Source organism: Episyrphus balteatus, chromosome 1 (genome assembly GCF_945859705.1).
Source record: "Episyrphus balteatus chromosome 1, idEpiBalt1.1, whole genome shotgun sequence".
NCBI lineage: Eukaryota > Metazoa > Arthropoda > Insecta > Diptera > Syrphidae > Episyrphus > Episyrphus balteatus.
The window spans coordinates 159,686,036-159,708,610 of NC_079134.1; the positions used below are offsets into that span (position 1 = coordinate 159,686,036).

The 22,575-nt window shown below is 31.9% G+C and overlaps 2 protein-coding genes and 1 non-coding gene across 3 annotated transcripts; 1 reads left to right on the forward strand and 2 right to left on the reverse strand.

Annotated features, from left to right (window-relative positions):
- Positions 1 to 111: 111 nt before the first annotated feature.
- On the reverse strand, positions 112 to 8,063 carry LOC129906371 (protein MTO1 homolog, mitochondrial). The gene is made up of 8 exons (XM_055982114.1): positions 7,942 to 8,063; positions 7,749 to 7,888; positions 7,573 to 7,691; positions 3,250 to 4,386; positions 3,032 to 3,195; positions 2,746 to 2,967; positions 318 to 378; positions 112 to 249 (listed from the first exon to the last, which is right to left on the reverse strand). The coding sequence occupies exons 1-8, from the start codon at positions 7,992 to 7,994 to the stop codon at positions 142 to 144; spliced, it is 2,004 nt and encodes a 667-aa protein (XP_055838089.1). The 5' UTR covers positions 7,995 to 8,063; the 3' UTR covers positions 112 to 141.
- Trnas-cga (transfer RNA serine (anticodon CGA)) lies at positions 2,561 to 2,642 on the forward strand. The gene has a single exon. It is a non-coding gene; the product is annotated as a tRNA-Ser (tRNA).
- An 8,799-nt stretch (positions 8,064 to 16,862) lies between the features above and the next one.
- Positions 16,863 to 18,698, reverse strand: LOC129911638 (uncharacterized). Its single transcript, XM_055989499.1, has 2 exons — positions 18,641 to 18,698; positions 16,863 to 18,478 (listed from the first exon to the last, which is right to left on the reverse strand). The coding sequence occupies exon 2, from the start codon at positions 17,745 to 17,747 to the stop codon at positions 16,863 to 16,865; it is 885 nt and encodes a 294-aa protein (XP_055845474.1). The 5' UTR covers positions 17,748 to 18,478; positions 18,641 to 18,698.
- Between the last annotated feature and the right edge of the window lie 3,877 nt (positions 18,699 to 22,575).

The window sequence follows — 22,575 nt, forward strand, 5'->3', positions numbered from 1 at the left end:
AAACAAAAAATATTATACAATATATCTAATTGTAAGAATTTTATGTATTAATTTGAGATTTTTTATAAAAATAATATTAATAAAAAAAAGTGTCTCATTTTTTGTCTTCGCAGTTTTTAGAACAAATTATTTTTTTTAAATTTATATAAGATTGGCTTGTTTAGTTGGATGTGGACGTTGTTTTATAAATTTAAGAAGTCGGACAACTGTTGAAGGGGTTACACCTTGAATTCTACTAGCTGCAGCAATCTGTTAAAGATGCAAACAATTTTTTGTTTTTTTAATGAATGGAATAAATAAAAAAATATTAAACTTACAGTTTGTGGTTGGATCATGGTAAGTTTTTGCCGTTCTTCATTGGAAAGGCTCAAGGATTTTCTGGAAATAAGATTAAGAATAAGAGAAAAATTTTGTCAATTATTCATTCATTTCGTATTTTGTCTAGACCCGTTTGCTGAACGAAACTTAAGCATTTAAGTTCTACATAAATCCTTATGTGACAGTTTACGCAGAGGAAAAAAGAAGGGAATAAGAGTTTATGTTCAACATTAATTATTTAAGTTTCGATTTAGCAAATGGCCCCTAAGAATAAAAATATTTTATAAAGGAAAAGTGATAAGACCTCACTTTTTTTAAATGATAGGATTCAATATTTTAAAAAGGGTTTTAAAGCAACTGATAAAGTATAAAACATATAATTTAATTTGTATGGTCATGTCAAAAATACTACAACAGAGACCCAAAATTGACAACAAAACGGTTTATTTCGACCTTAACCTGTTGCCAAAAAATAGAATAAAATGCATGACTGGGTCTCACGTACTTGCCCTTATGTTAAAAATTACTAAAAATAAAAAAAAAGCTTTAAAAAAAACATTTTTGGAGGAAATTAAAAAAAAAATAACTTAAAAAATATTTTAAAATTTAGTTTTAAGTTACAAAAACATGTCTTTAAACTTTTTTGACCTCCAAATATGTATTTATAGCATACTTATTTATTAATTGACAAATATTTTTTTTGAAAATCGTCAGAGACGTTTTTTTTTAAATAGTTTTTTATTTAAAGTTTCCAAAAACTAAAATTTTTATCCTATTAAAAAGCGACACATAAACAAAGTTTCAATATAATTCATTAGTCCGTTTTCAAAAAAATTGATTTTTCAAAACAAAACAAAAAAAAAACTTTTTCTTTAAATCCAAAAATTATTTTTTTTTTAAGTTAATTTTAATTTGATTTTATCATTAAAACTTCTTAAACTTTTTCGTACAAAACTCATTAAACTCAGTTGTGTCGTTTACGAGAAAGTAAGAAATCAAGAAAACGGTTCAACGGCAAGCACCGTCCATTTTTATTTACTTGTGATATAGGTACTTATAACAAACAAGTTAGGCATTTGTACAAAAAAAAAAAATGAGACAACAATTTTCCATAATATAACAATGATAGAGAATGCAAAAAAAGTGGGTCCCGGTAGTCCGTCTGTCTGTATAAGGGGCTACAGCCTAAACAGACGAACCGATTGACTTCAAACTTGGTATGTAGCATTTTTTGGAGAGGAGTTTTTTGGAATTAATTTTTTTGGACCTAAAATAACGGTACCTGTCATATACTAACTTCGGAAAAGTTTAATTTTCTTGAAAACGGCTGCAACGATTTAGTTAAAAAAATTCAGCCGTAATTTTTAAACAAAGTCTAACTTTTGATGAAACAAATTTTTTTTTTTGAAAATCATTTAACGGTACCTACCATAGAACCACTTTTTTCAAATCTGATTTTCTGCCAAACTGCTAATTGTATTTCAACGAAATTGCTTATACAAAAACATTTATGTTTATAATTAAAATATAAATCAGAAATAAAAAAATAATTTTTGGATTTAAAAAAAAAAATTTGAAATTTTTTTTTTTTTGAAAAATCTAATTTTCGAAAACGGTACATTGAATTTTTTTTTTTTGAAATACTACTTTTAGATGTTGATTAGGGATTTCTTCAAAATGGTATACCAATTTTATTTTAACACTTTTTTTTCCAAAAAATTATTTATAAAAAATTAGGTTTTTAAAAACTGGATCTAACGATTTTGAATTTTTTTTTTCTAAAAATTCATCTCAATATATCAAATAAGACTGCATACTTGTTTTGTGGCGCAATTTGATTTCAGATGTTGTTTATTGCTTTGAAAAACGAATTTTATGTTTTTTTCAATTTCCTCTCTAGGGGAATTCGCAAATTAAAAATTGAAAAAATATTTCACGACTTATCCATATCTACCAAACATACAAAAACAAAACTTTCATTAAAATCAATCAATCCGTTAAAGAGGAAAGCTAACTTCATTTAAAATAATAAACTGCTTAAAATAAAAACAACAAATTATACAACTTTCCACTGTGTATTTGATTGGTTTACCTATTGTTAGTTTTGGCCAGAGATACCCAAAGAATCTCACTTCAGCACTTTTCTTCTAGACCGCACAAACTTAAAACAAAATAAAATAATCTCTTGATGTGATGGTATCACGAAATTTAAGTAAAAACTTTGACACACATCATTCACTTAGCAGTCGTGGCCGAGTGGTTAAGGCGTCTGACTCGAAATCAGATTCCCTCTGGGAGCGTAGGTTCGAATCCTACCGGCTGCGTTAATTTTTTTTTTTATTTTTATTTTTTTTATTTAGCTTGAACTTATTCAAGTGTTTTTATATTTTATATCTTTTAAACTTTTAGCAAAATAATAATACTTACGCAAAATAATCTATATTCGCTGGTATCATTAATTGCTCCTCTTGTCGTACAGCTTCAACATCTTTAGCTTGTTCCACAACAAAATAATCATACAAAGCTTCAATTTTAATACGATTTGCAATTTGTTCATCTTCTGCTAACCATCCGAGATGTTCTGGTTCTAAATTGGCAATTTGTTTACATGATATATCATCGGCAGGAATGGCTAACATTTCAAAGGCACTAAAAACGAAAAATCATTATGAAGAGATTCCTCAAAATAATGATGAATGACTAAAGAACCAACCTCTTTGGCACAGAAGTTTTCGATTCCGGAAGATTGAAAAGATATCTCCATTGATTTGAAGACCGTTTAAGATCTTTCAAAATGACAATGGCTTCGTCAAGTTTTGCCTTTATTCGGCACATGTGATTATAACGTTTTTCAGAGACTAATCCCAGTTTGTAGCCCTAAAACAAGACAAGGTATTACATGATAGCCATGGAAGAAAGTATTGATATTACCTTTTCAGTTAACCGCAAATCGGCATTATCCGGTCGAAGTAATAATCGAAACTCTGCTCGACTTGTAAACATCCTATATGGCTCATTGGTTCCCAAAGAAGTCAAATCATCTACAAGCACTCCAATGTAGGCTTCCGTTCTACTTAAAGTCATTTGTTCCTTATTCAAACTCTTCGCTGCAGCGTTTGCACCAGCCAATAATCCCTGACCAGCTGCTTCTTCATATCCCGTAGTTCCATTGATCTGCCCAGCCAAGAACAACCCAGCAACACGCTTTGTTTCCAGTGTAACAAAGAGTTCTCGAGGATCTATGTAATCATATTCAACTCCATAACCTGGATAGGCAACCTCTGCCTTTTCAAGTCCAACAATCGAATGAATCAATTGAACTTGTTGCTCCTCAGGCAATGTACATGACAATCCCTGAGGATAAACCAAGTCACTGTTGAAACCTTCCGGTTCGAGCCAAACTTGATGAGTTTTCTGCCCAAATCGTAAGATCTTCGACTCAATCGATGGACAATACCTTGGACCAGTGATTTCCTCTGTCACATGTCGATTCTGATGCATATTCTCTTTTACGATCTCATTAACTCTGAAAGTTGTATTAGTCAAATGACAGGGAAGTTGATCTTTAGCATCGATCCAGACTTTGTCATTCATAAATGAGAATGGAGTTGGTGGGTCATCACCCAATTGGATACTTAAATTCGAATAGTCGATGGAATTCTTTCGAATTCGCGGAGGAGTTCCGGTTTTAAGACGACCCATTCGAAATTTGAGATTCTCAAGGGTATTTCCTAGACCAATGGCTGGTGCATCACCCATTCGACCAGCTGGTCGAACATCCAAACCGATATTAATGTGAGCACGGAGAAATGTTCCAGTTGTAATGACAACTCCGTGGGATTGAATTCTTTCTCCGTTTTGAAGAATTACCCCAGAGCACTTGACTAAAGCAGTTTCCGATTTGTCATCTGGTGTACATTGGTCTATGATAAGATCCTCGACAGGTGTACAGAGTATGTCTAAATTAGGAATACTAAAGAGTTCTTTTTGAACCGCAGCTTTGTACAGTTGGCGGTCGATTTGAGCTCTTGGTCCCCAAACAGCTGGACCACGACGACGATTAAGCACCTAAAATCCAGTTTAAATAAAGCAGGGATAAAGGATTCATAAGGTTCTTAAAAATATTTTTGGTAAAAAAGTTTTGTTTGTTATGAGAACTAAGAATCTAAAGAGTCTACAAAATTATCTTGAGTGAAAGGGTGTTTATTAACTGGGAAAATAATGTTACACCAATGAAAATTGGTACAAATGTTTCATTTATAACAGAAACCAGAATTTAAGCAGTCTATACAAATATTTTAGGTGAAAGGTTTGTTTTTTTTTTTTTTGGGAAATAAGGAAAATCCGCGATAAGTTCGATAAAATCAATGTTAGGTACATAATAAAAGGTACCCTTACGAAATTTGTAAAAAATGTTTAGTTCATACATTTTTTTTCATGTGAAAGGGTGTTTTTTTAGGTGTAGAGAAAATGTGGGTATATTGAAAAAAGTAAGTAATAATATAGTACCCTAGTGAAATTCAGCAATTATATTACTTTTGATATTAAAAACAAGAATCTAAAGTGTTTATAAGAATATCATGGTTAAAAGGGTATTATTTTGAGTGAAAACAAAAATAATGGGTGATCCTAATGAAATTTGGTGAAAACATTGAATTTGGGATAGAAATCAAGAATAAAGAGTTTTCATAACAAAAATTAAGAGACATGTTTTTTTTTTTCGAAGAGACAGTAAAGTCTGTTATAATAAATAATAAATTAAAATAAATAATTTAATTTATTTGCCTAGAATCTTAAAAAAATATGCTCGTAAGGAATAGATGTAGACGGGGAAAAGTTTTAGGCCGATATCGGCCACCACTTAAGAGGATCCATTTTTCGACTTAAATTCTCCTCGTTCATATACTTCACGAAATCTCCTGTCGGAAGTCTTTTATAAAAATTGGTACAACAATCATCCTAGAAGCTAATTGCTTTTTGTTATTGGTTAGAAATTAGAGTAATGCTGCTTGAAGAAAAAAATCTGGGTCTGGCACAAGCAACTTAGTGCACTATTATCAAAATTTTGTAAAGCTGAAGAACCGATTTTGGTTCGCAAAGACTTGAATGCAAATTCATATGAATTTTGGTTTCTGAGCCCTCTCTTCCTTTTATAATATATTCTTCTGTAAATTTGTGATGCATTTTATACTAGATGTATGTATACTCGCCACCTTCTTCGGAGCACTGTAAGAGCGTTTGAGATATAAGCCTGGTACGCAGATCGCGCTAGTTTTTAGCGAAGATAAGGAGAAATGATGTACATTCTTTATGGGTGAAAATCATTTAGGTGGGAAATTTCGAGGACCGAATTCTTAAAAAATCAACTTCGTTTTATGATAAAAATTTCATGCTTAAATATGCGCTTTAGCTATAATTTGTCGGTTTATGAACAAGCAAAGCAAAAAAATGTATGTTTTTTAATTTACCGCAAAACCCCAAAACTAGTACCTACTAGAAAAACCGTCCTCGAAATGATGGTTATCTCTTCAAAACAAATTAATGAGTCTAGAAATAGTATCACGGTGAATGATGTATCATTATATTAAGATAGTAGGTCTTAAAGAAATCAAATGTAACTTTATTTCTTGGTTTAGAGATCAATTTCTTAAAAAAAAAAAAAAATGCTTTTTATGTAAATATATGTATGTCCGAAATACTTAGGCCATAAGTAATTTTTTTCTTTTGTTTTTTGGTAACTTTTTTGATAAAAGTGTATATTACAGCCATACTTAGATAGGATACTGAATAAAAATAGCCAACAAATTCAGAACAGACCACATTATTTATTCAGATTCTAAGACCGTTCCTGGAAATGACGGTTTTGACCTTAATTTATTTTTATTTTTTATGTCACAAAGAAAAACGAAATATTTGGCCTAGATTTATAATCATAATATCACAAAAAAATTAAAATTATAATCTAAATATACCCCAAAACAAGCGTTCCCGGAATGACGGTTGATTGATGTACGCTACTCATAAATGAAACTAAAACTAACTTTTAACATAAATTTAATATATGTGCCCATGATTATGAAAGTGGACTAAGTCACTTTATGCATTGTTTAAAGAAAAACTTACATAATAATTTTCTTATAACGATTTTATTATATTTCTTCTATGAAATCACTAAAGGAGCAATAAAGAAGTTTATTTACTGCAATTTTGCTTTCAAATAAACTTTATCTCTTAAATAATAATTATTTTTATGCTAGATTTGATGGTATTTTTAAGAGTGACTTAGTCCACTTTCATAATTAAGGGCACATATTTATCCATAAAAATAGATGTGGAACGATAAATCGATATAATATCAACTTTAAAAACTGCTTGCAACACCATTTTGTACGTTAGATAATTATTATTATTATTTATTAACAGAATAATTACAATTTAAATTACAACGTTAATATTTATAAAGAGCACAAGCTGCAGGGACTAACGGCTCTAACTTAAAAGTTGAATATAAATTTTAAAGAAAGAATAATGCAAAATTATAAGTTAAGGTATTCATGTACTTATATAGGTATTTAAATTATAAAAGTTTTTTTTATTAATTTAACAAATTAAAATATTGGCACTTTAAGAAATTTTGGTATCTACGATGCGCCATTTTTCTTGGGACAACTTTTGTTAATGTATAAAAAATAACACAATTTAGTTTTGTTTGTAACAGATGTACAAATTTATAAAGAGTATGGATAAATACTCGAAAATAATTGACTTTGATGTGTTTTTAAGCCATTTGAATTTTAGTTTTTGAATTATGGACATGTCCGGGAACGCTTTTTTTTTGAGTAGGTATATTAGATGCAATAAAAAGAAATGGAAACTTTTCTAATAGAAACATTTATGTATTCGTAGATGCGTGGCTATTATTTTAATTGATAAATGAGAAAAAATCTTCAATTAATGTTGTTTTGTTTAAAAAAAAATTGCCTCAACATCAAATTTTCCACCTCCATGATTTTCACGATGGGATTTTCAAATGGGAATTCCATTCACCCAAAGAGTATATAAAAGATGATGATGTTATTATGGCTGCTGTAGGTTGCTCAACTCATCGAAAAAAATACTACTTTGCTAAGCGTGAACTAAATCAAACGAAGTATTTGAACTAAGTTCACCAAAATAAACTAGTCTATGAACTAGTTCGTTCACGAACGAGACAATCCTAATTCTAATACATATTTCATAAAACTTTTTGCCTACCTTGTATTGAACACCAGAAACATCACAACATCGAGCGCAGATTCCATCTAAAGCATCGACTTCTCGAATAAGATGGCCTTTGCCGATTCCACCGAATGATGGATTGCAAGACATTTCCCCTATTTTATAACAATATATTCATTATAAAGGATATTTCAAGCTATTCTAAAACATACCTATGGTTTCTTTTTTATGAGTGACCAATAAAGTTTTGGCTCCCATGCGTGTGGCGGCTGCACAAGCCTCCGTTCCAGCATGACCACCACCGATAACGATAACATCATAGAATTTCTCATTTGATTTTCCACTTAAATATCTATTGACAGTTCTATGTTTAGTATTGATTTGGTAGAAAATAATTTATATTACCTTTTGCAACTGGATAAAAATGCATTTTTCAAAAATTTATTTGATAAAAGCATCGTTTTTGGAAATTTTGTTTACGATCAAATGTGAAATTGTTGATTTGTTATGACATATCTACCAGCTGAGTGAGAGTGACAGACAATTGTTGTGTGAGTTGGTCGCATTCTGAATAGAGAGCGATAAGATAGTTAGGGAGAATTTTGGGATGCGTTCGTTTGGTGTGAGATTTTACCGACCAGTAGTGTCGGTAAAATCAATTTGGTGTTGAGAACACCGTTACCTAATTACTTATTTTCAAAGTCTAGAGAGAGATTTATTAACGTAAGCAAATCGAACTAAATTTTAGCTGATATTTTTGTCTCCGTTTTTATTGATTTATTTTCGTCCAATAAATTGTGACGAATAGAAAATGTATAGATAGAAACGAATGCTCACAAATCGGCTGAAAATTTCAGCTCTGTTAATTTGGGAGCTAAAATTAAATTAAAACTAGCTTACTATAGGCCTTATTGAATAAATCAAATTTTGGTACGAAAGCTTATGAAAGAGGAAAAGATGCTTTTGGAGGCTTTTTGAATTCCCCGCAAGAGGCAGAAAAGTGCTCCTGAAAAAATGTTTTTTAGGTAGGGGAGGTCTTTGTTCGAACCTCTGGCGTCATTGTCCATCAAACTAACCATTGCGGGGTACTTTTTTACGCAGATCTAGGAGACTCTTTCATTTCTTTCAACTATGATATTAGATGTAATGTACATAGGTAAAGCTAAATATAATCAAAATTGTTAGGAGTTCCTAATGATGATTTTTATGGAATTTTTTTTTTTTTTTAATTTGTAATGAAAAGCAAATGCATTTATATACTATACATGAATATACTAGGATGGCCGAGTTGGTAGAGTGCTATACAAGCTCTTCCGAAGCTATCTGTCAAATCTCAAAGCTTCGGTAGAGCTTCGGTAGAGCTTCGGTAAAGCTTCGTTTAAGATCCTTATAGAATGTCAAACTTGTATAACGTTCTCCTTTTCCTATGCCCAACAACCTTACTTAAGTTTAAAAGAAGCTGAAATGTAGCTTTTGTAATACCTTAACCGAAGCTGAAATGTTAGTTGGGCTGTTCACTAGCAAAACACACTAATATATAAAACTTTGTACAGCAATTGCTACTCCATGCTTGTTGCGTTATTTTGTTTTTTTTTTTTTAATATCTCTTTTTTAAGGCATAAATCTCTCATATAACCGTTTTCGAGGTATTGCTATTTTCTCATAAAGAATGTAATAGTAATTCTAACGAAACTGCGTTTTTATTTTTTCTCAAAAAAATCGGAGAACAGAAATACACTCCTCGCCACTTGAATAGGACACCCTTATTGTTTTTAATATAAGTGGATATAATTCCAGTCTCTTAATAGGTAACAGTTCAATATTTTACTATTTCGTATGTCCCCTTATGCACTCTCTCTGTGAGCAAGATCATTCATTTTCAATGTCCCGTTAGTTAAATTTTGCAATTTTTGCGGAACAACTGTGAAAAAAGTGCTCCTATTTTGCGTCACTTGAGGGTGTTCTACCCTCTTTTTTATTGGTTTTCGTGTGCAAATCAAAGAAGGTGGAAATGCAAAAATGTTCTCCGATGTCTTTTAGGAATCTTTAGCTAATTTCAGCTTTAATGGATCACGGGAAATTATTGGCAGAGGAAGAAAAAGAGAAAATCAAGAGTGCATCCGTCTTTTCAGCAAAAAGGGTACAAAAACGCAACAAACCCGAAAAATTATTTCCATATTTTTACGGAACAAGTCCGAATGTCAAAAAAATATGAAAGGGTGAACAGTGAGTGGCGTTACTGCAGCTGGACAGAAGACCGATTCTACGACTCGCGTCAAATTTACATGACTCGGCCGCCAAAAAATGGATAAAAGTGGTGTAAAAGCAAGTTTTCCAATAGTAAAACGACTGATTTCGATGGCTAAACACTTGGAGTCATTAAAGCTTAAGAAAAATCCATCGGCTAACACCTCCCGTAAAGAGCAACGCATTAGTTATTGTCAATCTTATGACATGAAATAAAGCATCATTTCTCCGATGAGAAAAAAATTAGTTTAAAGGGTCCCGTTGCCTTTAAAAATTATTTTCATGATTTGGGAAAGCAGGGCCATGCATTGGATCATAAAAACAATAGCTTAAACCAACAAGAACCTCTTAACTATTTTTTTTTTTCTCATCGGAGAAAAGATGCTTTATTTCATGTCATAAGATTGACAGAAACTAAGGCGTTGCTCTTTACGGAATGTGTTAACCGATGGTTTTTTCTTAAGCTTTAATGGCTTCAAGTGTTTAGCCGTCGAAATCAGTCGTTTAAGTATTGGAAAACTGGCTTCTACACCACTTTTTTCTTTTTTTTTGCGGCCAAGTCATGTAAATTTTACGCGAGTCGTAGAATTGGTCTTCTGTCAGCTGCAGTAGAGGCACTTACTGTTCAGCCTTTCATATTTTTTCCACAGTTGGGCTCGTTCCGTAAAAATAATGAAATAATTTTTCGGGTTTTTACCCTTTTGGTGTAAAGGCGGTGACACTCTAAATTTTCGCTTTTTCTTCCTCTGCCAATAATTTCGCGCGACCCATTTAAACTGAAATCAGCTAAAAATTACTAAAAGACATTGGAAAACATTTTTGCATTTCCACCTTCTTTGATTTGCACACGAAAACCAATAAAAAAGAGGGTGTCCTATTCAAGTGACGCAAAATAGGAGCACTTTTTTCACAGTTATTCCGCAAAAAATTGCAAAATTTAACTAACGGGACATTGAAAATGAATGATCTTGCTCACAGAGAGAGTGCATAAGGGGACATACGAAATAGTAAAATATTGAACTGTTACCTATTAAGAGACAGGCATTATATCCACTTATATTAAAAACAATAAGGGTGTCCTATTCAAGTGGCGAGGAGTGTATGACATTGCCCTTTTTTCCAAAAATTGGCATATTTTTTTTTAATTAAATATCGTATATTTCATCAAAGGATAAGCCAATTTTATTCAAAATTAACTGACGGACACTTTTCTTATTATAATTGAAGTGTAATATGTGATCAAAATTTAAAAAAAAGTTTTTGAAACAAAATTATTTTTCCTACTTTTGATTTTTTTAAAATTTTCCTTCTGAAAACTTAACCAAAACCTTTATATAAGATAATCATAAAAACTTTGAACTGCATTAGCGAGAACCTCTGTCACCCAGTCACGCATTTTCTTTTCTGAAACCACCCTTATGGAAGCATTATACAAGCTAAAACCGGTTAAATTTAAGGTTGGGTTCAAATTTTGAAAAAAAAAAAAAATGGTGTCGACCTATGTATTTATTTAAGCTAATTGGCCTAAAATACTTTTTTGATAGTTATAGGCATGAACTTGCTCTTCTTTGAATAGTTCTCCAAAAATGTGAAGTGAAGGTGCATCAGGCTACTGATTTTTATCGCCGCAATTATTCCTGAATGTCGATATGTATTGCCTCAAAAGTGGTACTATCAGATTCCGAACTGATACTTTCTTAAATAATGCAAATCCTTAATGTAGCAAATCTTTAATCTCTACAAAAAAAAATATATTTTTATCATTGGTTTTTGGATTTTTTTTTTTATATATTCACGAAAAAAAACTATCTTCTTTCATAGCAATTCACACATGTCCCAAATGTTCCAAAAATTTGTCAAACCCGTGACGTTTGTATTTTTTTTATACAAATGTGTTGTGTGCTAACTCAAAGGATTTAAATTAAAATTTGAACTAGATTCGAAGAGATTCTGGAATCAAACACCCAAGACTCAACCTCAATACAGCCTATTTTTTGTCCCAACCGTGACAGTAGAAAAAAGACATGTCAATTTTTTAAAAATTATCAAGTTGACATAGTTTTCTAGGAAAAATTTAATTAACCAAAAAAATTTTACTCTTGACATTATGAAAGTCTACGTAAATTTTGTTATTGGGAAACAATAAATTCACTGTAGAAGTGACCCACCCGTGACGGTGTAGTGCCCCGCTTAGCCCTTATACAATCAACTAGATCCTTATGTATTTTTTTAAATAGGCTACTTAAATTCTTACATTGTAAAATTCTAAATCCTTAGAACAGAAATACCACAGAGGTATGAATTCCAATTTGAGGAATAAAGTAAAAATTCCGTACTCGTTAAGTTCTTGTTTTATGGAAAACAATCCGTTAGACCAATTTAGTACAACAAATCGTTTCAAAATTACATAAACACAACACTCCGCAAGTCGCAAGTTGCAACAAGGAAGCCACAACATTCTAATTTGATTCTTCCGGGAGTAGGTAGTTGGTATACCAACTCTACCAAGTTGACGTTGAATGATTTGAACGACCAAGCTACTGCTAGTGCAAACGCTAGAAACAAATAAAACTAAAAAAAAAAAACAAAAACAACAATCACCGCCATCCAACAAACTAGCTTACATTCCTCACATAAAACTATTTTGAAAAAAGGTGATGCTCCTCAAACATTTAACATTACCATAAAAAGCAACTTACACACAAAAAAACACACACACATGGTTGCTTAACAAGTATCTGACAAAAATAAAAAACGAAAAACAAAAAAATAAAGTTATAAGCCAAACAGCGAAACAGGCTTCGGATCGGAGGCACAAGCCATGTTACAAAATGCCTATAAGACTTTAACCGCATTTGACCGAGAAACGGTCATGGCCAAGGATATCATACCCACGTAGAGATGCAGTTGGAGTTGAATTGAAGTGCAGTGTGCACTCGGCCAGGTCCACTCTACGTGGACAGCCACTACCATGGCTGATTTGTGGCTGAATATGCGCACATAAACTGCTTTGGGTGCCTTTGAAAAAGTAAGAATGCTAAAGAAGTATGATCTTGGACTCGGGTTTGCATGCATTTTGCACCATCAAAAGAGTCACGGAGCCGAGTAAAAGAGGTCTTGGCCGCTAGAGTGTAAAATGTAGGTATAGAGCCTCTGTCTGTATCTATGCTCTCTGATGGTAGTCTTAGAATAAAACTACCCCCCGCTTTTATTGTTGAAGTGGTCAGTTGGTAGAAAAAACTTGTTTTTTTAGGATGACTTGAACTGACTCTCGGACTCTATAAAGCTATGACGGTGTGTGTAAGATTGCAAACGACGATAAGTTGACGGTTGAAGAAAAAACCAGTCCCTCAACCTGGCTGAAACTTATGTCGGGGTTCAGGCTTATAGCTTAACTCTTATGGTTTGGATTGAAAAGAATTTGTTCCACTCCGAGTTGCTGGGAAAATAAAACAATCGAATCGATTGTTAACACGGAATGCGAATGCGCACAAACTTTGTTGTGGAATTTTTCATTAATTATATATGGAAATGAAAAACAAACAAAACGTACCTATCATGGACAAATTTAAATTTATACCAATATATGCTTGTTCAAATAAAATCGAGCTATTGGTTTAGGTAGGAATATTGTTCATGTCATAAGTTACAACATTTATATAAATTCAAAGTGGTAAGTTAATCGACTTTGCGTTGGTATAGGAAAGAATTTAAAATTGTTTTGCTAATCGTGAGAACATAGATTGGCGTTTATACCCTTCTAACAATTTTGCTTCTAAAATGCTTTACAGAAGCAACAATTGCATCTGTAAAGCTTTATAGAACCAAAATTGTTTGTCGGGTATAGTTCTTCATTTAGAAGCTTAAACAAGTACACAATTATGCTAAGAAACAAAGTTGAATGAAGTTTGCTAATGAAAGAAACTTTATTAATTAAACGACTTACAATTTTACTTCTATAAAGTTTAAAAAATGCTATTGTTGCTTCTGTAAAGCTAATATAACTAAAATTGTTAGTTGGGTAAGTTTATAATGAAGTTGGTTTCAATTTCGATTGACGATTTTGAACTAATTAAGGTTTAGGTTTCAAAGAAACATTTTCTAACTATCTGACAGTTGGTCGCCACCATTTTAATTTTTGCTTTTTTGCCATTAAATTATAAGTAGGCAATCCAAGATTTGGTTATTTTGTGCAATTAGACGAAAACAACGTATTTTCAAAGTTTTTCAAATTGAAACATCGCAGTTAGAAGTTTATTAACGTGGAGCTTTTTTTTATGAAATCAAAGTTTCACTTGACTTTTTGGACTATTTGACAGATCAGACAAACAATTCATTGTTTTTTTAAGGTGCGTCATGTAAGAGTAAAAGAACAAAGATTTTCTTAAAAGCCAATGAATAGCGCTACGCGGATGTTTAACTGTGTTGGACATCGCGTTTTAAAGTTCGCATATTTCTCCCAATATGCCACCAAAGTATACTTCTTACGCCACACAGAGGAGTATTCGACCCCAAAATCCGGTCATAAGTGAAAACAAAAAAAATTGCATTCGACCCGTTATTTTTTGCTTTTCGAATTCCCCAAAATACCCATGCTAACTAAAACCGGTTTCAAATAATAACTGTTGACCTCCTAATTCCCAAGGTCTTAGTCTAAATCTAGTCGATTTTATAAGCTCAGGCCACAAAAGCTTATTTTGTTTTTTAATCATTAACATTGCAGTCTGTTTTTTATTGTGATTTGTGATAATATTGTGAAAAATTTTTGATGCATGTCCAAAGTCAAGGTATGTACTTTATGTAAATACAGAAATTTCCATATATTTTATTGAAAATATATTAAAAATTGAAATGACAAGAGTGCATAGAAAAACGTGAAAATTTAGGAAATTTCCGGTAGAAAAAAAAGTGTTTTTGTTATAGTCTCGGGTATGATCGGGCAAAAATTTTTCTTATATATTTAACTGTACATCTTTGTCATCTCATGCACAAAAAAAAATTTCCACATGTTTCTACCTTTTTCTTTAATAGAGTTTTTTAGTTTTGAGGTACTTTTAGTCAAATTGCCTCTTGTTGCTTAGAAAAACTACTTATTTTCAAATGTTTGTTTTCTTTAACCTTAAATATGAACAATATTTGAAAATTTCATGTAGAAATTAGTTATAGTAATGAATTAAATAAAATTGAAAAAAAAACTTACTTAATTTTTTTTTTTAATTAGCCTGAAATTTTTTTTCAGTGTATCTTTTTTAATGCATTATAAGTTTTAAAATAATGTTTTAGGCCAATTCCAATAAGAAAAACATTAAAAATATTTTTGACCGGATTTTGAGGTCGAATACTCCAGTGTGCGCCATCAAAATTCCAGATATAGGTACTCGTTAAATACGAATTTGTTGACTGGCTTAAAAAAAAATTAACGGTCACTGTGACGTATACGCAACATTTTTTTTGTGTTGTTGGCTTAAAGAAATGTCTCTTTTGTTAAGCAAATAGAAAAACCAGTTGAGCTTTAAAGACCATTTTCTGAACATTTTAATCATGTAGATGAACGTCGAAATTTCAAAAAATTTTACATGTGAAGTTGTGGATCTTGCTGATTTTTCAGAATAAGGGTGACATCGATCAATGTAATAGATCTAAATTAGCGTCAAGAGTAGTGTCTTTTAGCTTGGATTGGTTGTTTAGTACCAAAACCTTTTTTCATAGCTTAATCCAAGGGTAGCATTGGCTAACGCGATAGTTCATAATCAAAATAAAAAAAATTTGATTAATAAAATGTAGTTTTTGGTTAATAACTATCAACTATTGTGTTAGCCTTTTAGAGAAGGGAAAAAAATGAAGTGCTAATTTTGAATTTCATCAATCCAATTGATGTACTTCATTCACATTTTCTCAGGAAGAAAACCACTAAATTTTTCATGATTTATTCTCCAGCATAATGTAGGTAGTATCGTGTTTTATCAAAACTACAAGCACACGATTTTTTTTACGAATGCATTCATAGCCTAATAGCACCTATATGTATGTACCTCAAGCGCTAGTAAATGTAATGATATATGTTGTTAACTAGTGTTAATAAATGTTCTACGATGTTAAGAAAACAATCAAGGTCATACAACAAATTGAAAATCGAGGACAAAAGTAATCCCTCTTGGATTGGGAGTGTTGTATTATAATTCCACCTTGAATTAAAGTGGTGTTAAAATTTTAAAATGAAAACAAAATTTTCATTTTGATGTACCTACACATTTGCGTATTTATTTATTTGAACTACTAATGAAGAAAGCCACGCTCTAAATAGCCAACTAACTCAACAATAGTAATAAATTAGCAAGTTTTGTTTAATATATTTTTTATTCACTGTTAAGTGTGATAAATTATTGATTTCTAAAAATAATGAAACAACTTTAACTTTTGAATAATCAATTCTTTATTTATAAACAAAAAGAAAGCTATTCGCTGGTCAAACAAAATTCTTAAGCAAGCAAACAATCAACACCTCTAGATGTTTTTCAAGCATGTTTGGTAATACATGTTTGATGAAGGATATTTAACTTGCTGTTCAAACAAACAAAATTTAAAATCGAACTTCTTATTCTAAGATGTTTACTAATATCCCATCAACTATGTGACTTGGTATTTATTATTTTACGTGTTTGATAGAACATGTAATTTGTTGAATATCTAAACTGCTTGTTCCTTTATATCTTTCCCTTGTATCGATTTCTAGCATTCTGTTTTCAATCATTGTGTAATTTTGTAATAGATTAAAAAAAATACTTGATTTACTACAAAATTTGTATTCAACACGCTAAAAAGTATAGAACCTTACAAAACAAAATATAGTTTTTTTTTTTCAAATTCCCATTTAATTTTTTAATACAAAAACATCTTGATAAGTAAAAACATACTTCAATCCATCAACTTAAATCTTTAGAACTGTCAACAAACCCCTTTTTGATTGATAGAACTGAATTTTTTGCAGTGTGTTGACTGCATTCCAAAACAAAACTATATTGCAATAGCTTATCGATGAAAAATACAACAAAAAAACAAATTACTTTTGTAGTTAATATCTAGCTTAGCTTAAACAACAAAGTGCAGGCAGACATAATAAAACCTAATTTAAATGTAAAGTTTCTGTCATTTAAGGACGCTGCAAGATGGGATGTGTCAGTGTCAGGAGCTGGAGGAGCAGGCAAACTATTAGTCTGATAGTCCATAAGCGTAGATGTAATAGTTTGTGTTGATGCTGTCGTAGAAGTGTGTGTATTTAAATACGAAAATGTAGAGAGACTGGACTGATGTTCAGAAAATGCAGCTGGAAGCTGAGACGATTCAGGCGGAGATGAAGCAGAAGTTGATTTTGGAGGATTATCAGTGACGTTGTTTGGAGCGTGTTCAGATAAAGCAGCTGGGAGCTGAGACGATGCAATTGGAGATTGAGATAATGAAGCAGAAGATGAGGTTGGGGGATTATCAGTGACGTTGTTTGGAGCGTGTTGAAAGGAATTCTCAGAAATAGGGTTTAGATTAATTCTTTTCGAAGAAGTTGGTGGAATTAATGTCATGTCTAGATCATCACTTTTTCGTTTTTGGGATTGAATATCGAGAAGGGCATTTAGAGACTTTTCATTATTAGTTACACTTCTAGTTTTTTTACGATTTAAGATTGGATTATTTGAAATATTGTCGATTTTTTCATTCAAGAAGGACAGATGTTTTTCTAGTTTATCGATCATCTTAGTATTTGAAAGGACATTACGAACAATGTTATATTGATCAAAAGGATTGCATTCATCACAAAAGTAATAAAAGGATTTACATTTGTTAAGAAGTTTAATTGCACTATAGGTCGCACCTATGCAGTTAACATGAAATGTTTTATGGCAGTTTCCATGACACATGATTGAATCAATCATATAGTCACAGACTTGAAGGCATTTTCCACATTCAGACATTTTATTGTTTTTGTTATTTAAATTTTAGTTAAGGGTTCTTTTTGAACGACTGTACTGTATTATATTGTATTATTCCAGACACGAACCGAAGTAAACGGAAATAAATTTAATAAATTAAAGTTTATCGGATTAGAATGTAGATGGCGTAAGTGATGATTAGAAGTATAAGTGTTGCACGATATGTTGATGATGATTGTAAAGATGGCGATAAAGATGAAAATTAGTTAATGGATGAAGATATAGATGGCGTTAAGATGAAAAGTAGTAGATGAATAGAGTAGAGATGAAGGAAGATGACAAGGCAGGTGGTGGTAAAATATGTAAATAAACAAACACCAAAGGCACTACTTAATGGTGTAGCAACAACAAAGTAGAACTGCTAGGCAGAACAATACTAAAAAGAACTCACCCAGAAGGTAAGGGCAAAAAGCAATGATATTGATGTTGGAATGTATGATTTAGTTGGTAGATGTTGGAATGCACAATTCAGTTGGTAGAGTAAGTCCGAGATGAGGAGATGCGGGCAGTCCAACGAAACTCGAGCAGTCGGCGAAGATGGTATTTCAGCATGAAAGTACAGGACACAAAAATACTTATGTATGTAGCATCAAACAATGCCTCGAGAGCAGAACATATACGTTAAAAAGTTTCACTCACCGGGACGGTAGATGAGTCAGGTAGAGATGATAAAAATGGAGAAGAGCCACTAATTATGTTGTTGTAGATGATAGCTGAAGAGTGCAGCGGGCGTTAGAAATGCAAAATTAATAGCGAGAGCTCCAAGTCAAAAGAGGTTGCACATATGAATTTGTAAACAAAGATCAATTAAACTTTGTGTAGTGCCTATGTAATGCTTGGCAGAACATAAACCAAAGCAAAAATATTTCACTCACTTGGACAGATGAGATAGATAGGTTATTATTAAAGGCTCCGGAGAGAGTTCCAGTTAAGTAGGTATCAATAAAAAAGAAAACACTCAAAAATAAAATATTTTTTTTTGTGTACTTTCACTATTAAAAAATTGATTTAATTATCTCTAATTACTGAAAATGCGAGGGACTTTTAAAGCAAAACACTCGCGAGAGAAAAAGAGTTTGGTTAAACTAAAAATGATTAATTGTTTATAGAAATAAATAATAGAATTTTCACGGCTTATGATGCAAAATCGTTAAAAATAAAACATTTTGATGGCAGTATTATATGGGTATGGGCGAACTTGTCCATATAAAGTGTCTGCCGCATCAACTTTTCGCAGCTAACTCCTACCACAAAAATCGATATTGTGTTTAACGCTCACCTATCCATCAGAGGAAGATTTCAACTTTTTTCGAAGGGCAATTATTGGTTTCGTAAAAAAATATGTTAATGAGCATTTAGTTTTCACCAAACGTATTATTTTAAGGAAAGCTGCAGAATCTTTTAAAACTACTGGGTTTTTGTCAATTTCAATTTATTTCAATAAAATTTAAAGTTAACAAAGACACATTAAGATTATAAATCTTTTAGAGTATCTAGAATATGAACAATTTACAATTTTTACAATAATAAATTCAGTTTAAGTTAAATTTTGATAAACACAATAGGTACAAAAATAGTTATTGTCATCTCAATAAAATAAAAGTACTGAATTTATATAAAACGTTTGACTTCAATATTTGAAATATTTTTCTTAACCAATGAAATATTTTTCTTAGCCACCAAAAATTGTTTAAACAAAATAGTACGTATACACCAGAGTGATCCTTCAAGTTGAAATTTTAAAAATCTGCTCTTTTTAATGATCAATTACATTTTTGAAGCCATGGCAAGGCGGTAAACCAATATATACATATATCAAAATTCAAAATTTTATATCATTATACAACTGACAAGAAAAGCGTGAAAAAAAAACTACATTAAAATATTTAATAATAATGCAAATTATTTTTGCGTTCAACTCTGTGTAAAACGTAAAGTAATTTGTCTGTACGTGACAGACTTATAAGAAATTACATAAAATTTTAGAATACCCTTTTTTGATTGTTTTGTTCTTATGAACACCAACGTTGGTTTTCACTTTGTATTTTCTTCAAACTGTAAACAAAAACAAAACAAAATTGAAGATTAGTTGAATCTACCAGTGTACGAAGATCCGAGGAAGCCTTCATGTTAAAAATACCATCTCCCGAAAAATTGAACACGACCGACTCAGTTGGTATTGCCATGTTCAAAGGAGAGATCCTGAGAACCCCGTCAAAAAAGCAATATCATATAACGTTCCAACACGAAATAAAAAGAAAGGTAGGCCTAAAAACTCCTGGTACAAGCAAATGCAAAAACACCAGCATTCAGTTGGCCTCAGAAACGGAACAATACAAAACCGGGAGGCTTGCCGCCGATTTCTGAGGTCAACCCGGCGAACCCCACAGGCGGATCACTAGTGTGAAGCAGTAACGTGGGAAGGTTATGATCCCCTCGACATCGAGATCATAACAGCGCCGAGAAAAAAGGAAGAAGAAGAAGAAGAAGTTTAATCTACCAGTTTGTGCGTGACGACTTTTTTCTCATTTCGCGGTAAAGCTCGTATTGCTTGTGGTCAATCTCTATGTCTCCGCCCCATACAGCACGACTGGGATGAAGAAGTTATTCCTTTGGTTCTTCAAGAGAGGGTTTTACTGCCCATTATTTTCCTAAAGGCCCAAACTTCATTTTTCATAATTCTGAGTTGGGTAAAGAAATTTAAAAAAATTCAAAAAGTATTTGGAATTTTCTGGCTTATTTGGAGACCTAGGCTAAAAAAATAAATGAGAGTAAATCAGAAAGGATGCCTTAACTTCAAATATCAAACAAAAATCAAATAGAAAATTTTGTAGTCAGGGCCTTTACGAGATTATGGGCAGTTTACTACTTCTTAGTCAAAAGAAACAGTGAGAAAAAAGAGTGAAAATAACACAGTGTTTTCGCTACAATGTTTAAAGGCGTGGTTTTTCTTACTTTTTTCAGGCTTTGTCATTTTTCTCTATGAAAAACTTTTTTTTCTGTTTTTTAAGGTAACTTAATTGTCAGCAATGTACCATATCAATAGACCCAAATGTTTTTAGAGCAAACTTTTTGAAGGTCAACCAACTTTTAGAGCTGAAAATAGAAAGCAATATTTAATAAGTTAATTGCTTAAGAAATAAATTTATAACTTATAACTGACCGAGTGCTCTTATTTTCATACCAAATCGGCCTGCAAAATCGCGCGTGAAACAAAGCCATGATGTAGTGAATTCTAATGAGTAAAGCTGATAGTAAGGAAACTATGCCATTTAAATATTTGTATAAAAAAGTTGTAAAAATCGTAAGAGCTAAGAGATAAAAAAATATTTAAGTTTAATGTTTTACTATTAATGTTTTTTTTTATGAATCTAAAAGTTGAGATGAATATGAGAAGTGATAACTTCTTGATTTCATTTCAATGATTGAATCATTTTAATTTGTCACAGGAACGATTTGTTTGAGACAATTTGTTCCAAATAATAAAAACTTTAAAAATCCAAAGAAACTGGCGCCCGAGCGGGCCAAGTGGCTTATAACTCTCGACCATTCCTGGTTGATTTTAATTTAACGCAAAAATGGTGGAGACCTACAATATTCTGCATGGTTTATACGGATAAAGTGAGGTGTTTTTAAACATGACAAACTACTTGGGGCTCTGTCAATTCCTCCAAAAGGTAGGCCCCCCCAAAAAAAGGTTTAAGTTTTGAACCGTTGCGTTGTGCTGAATTTGACTTTTAAGGCACTCTTTAAATCAATTTAAAAGAAATTTTAATGTTCCGTTCCGCAATAGAAGACGTTGTCCCGATCTTCATTTGTTGATACAACAATAAAAGGTACCCAACAATTGTGATGAATCCTAATCTATATCGATGGTATTATTCCCGACAAACAATTTTGGTTTTATAAAGCTTTACAGATGCAATTGTTGCTTCTGTAAAGCATTATAGAAGCAAAATTGTTAGTCGGGATTAGCTGATCGATGGAAATTCCCTAGAAAAATGAGGTTCAATAGAATTGCTAGTTCTGTTCCACTCTTAAACTTTTAATTTTGGCAAGTCAAATCCTGCTTAAAAAGGACCAGCATCCATAAGAAATAAACATTACATAGAAAATGTTGCATTATTTGTATGAGGTATCGGCAGGTTGAACACGATCAAACGACCAAACAATTTTTCTTAATTCTATACTAAAACTCTATAAATTTAAAAGTTATCAAAAGAAGCAAGTTCATACAACTCATTCATAAATATTTTTCTAATTCCCACTCGGATCTGACTCAACGCAAAAAATAAATATACAAAAATTAGTCAAATCCATTCATGCATTCCAAACACACCTCATGTCAAAATCGTTCTCATACTCATAATGGTTATTGTCGCATTTGTCGTCGTCGTCGGTCGTTTCGACTTGAATCGATCGACAACGATGATGTTGATGATGATGATGATGATGAAGTGACGAGAACGGGGCTCTCTATTAACCACAATCTAACAAACATACACTCCTTTCGGGACGTGTTGAGAAAAAACAATAATAAAGGAAAACAAAATTTACAATGAAATCGGATGAAAAAATAAGTATAAAGAAAAGTACGGCGCAAACAATCAACAAAACCCGAGAGATCTCCTCCCCACCTAGCCACAACTCAAAAGCCGGGCTTTTTACAAATAAAACGTGTATATTTCCTCTCTACCAAAAACAACCTCCTTCTCAACCATCTTTTATACCTCTTCATCGACACCACCTCGCCGCTAATACCACACCGCATATGTCTACAAGCTGACCAACAATCATTAAGGCGCGCGCT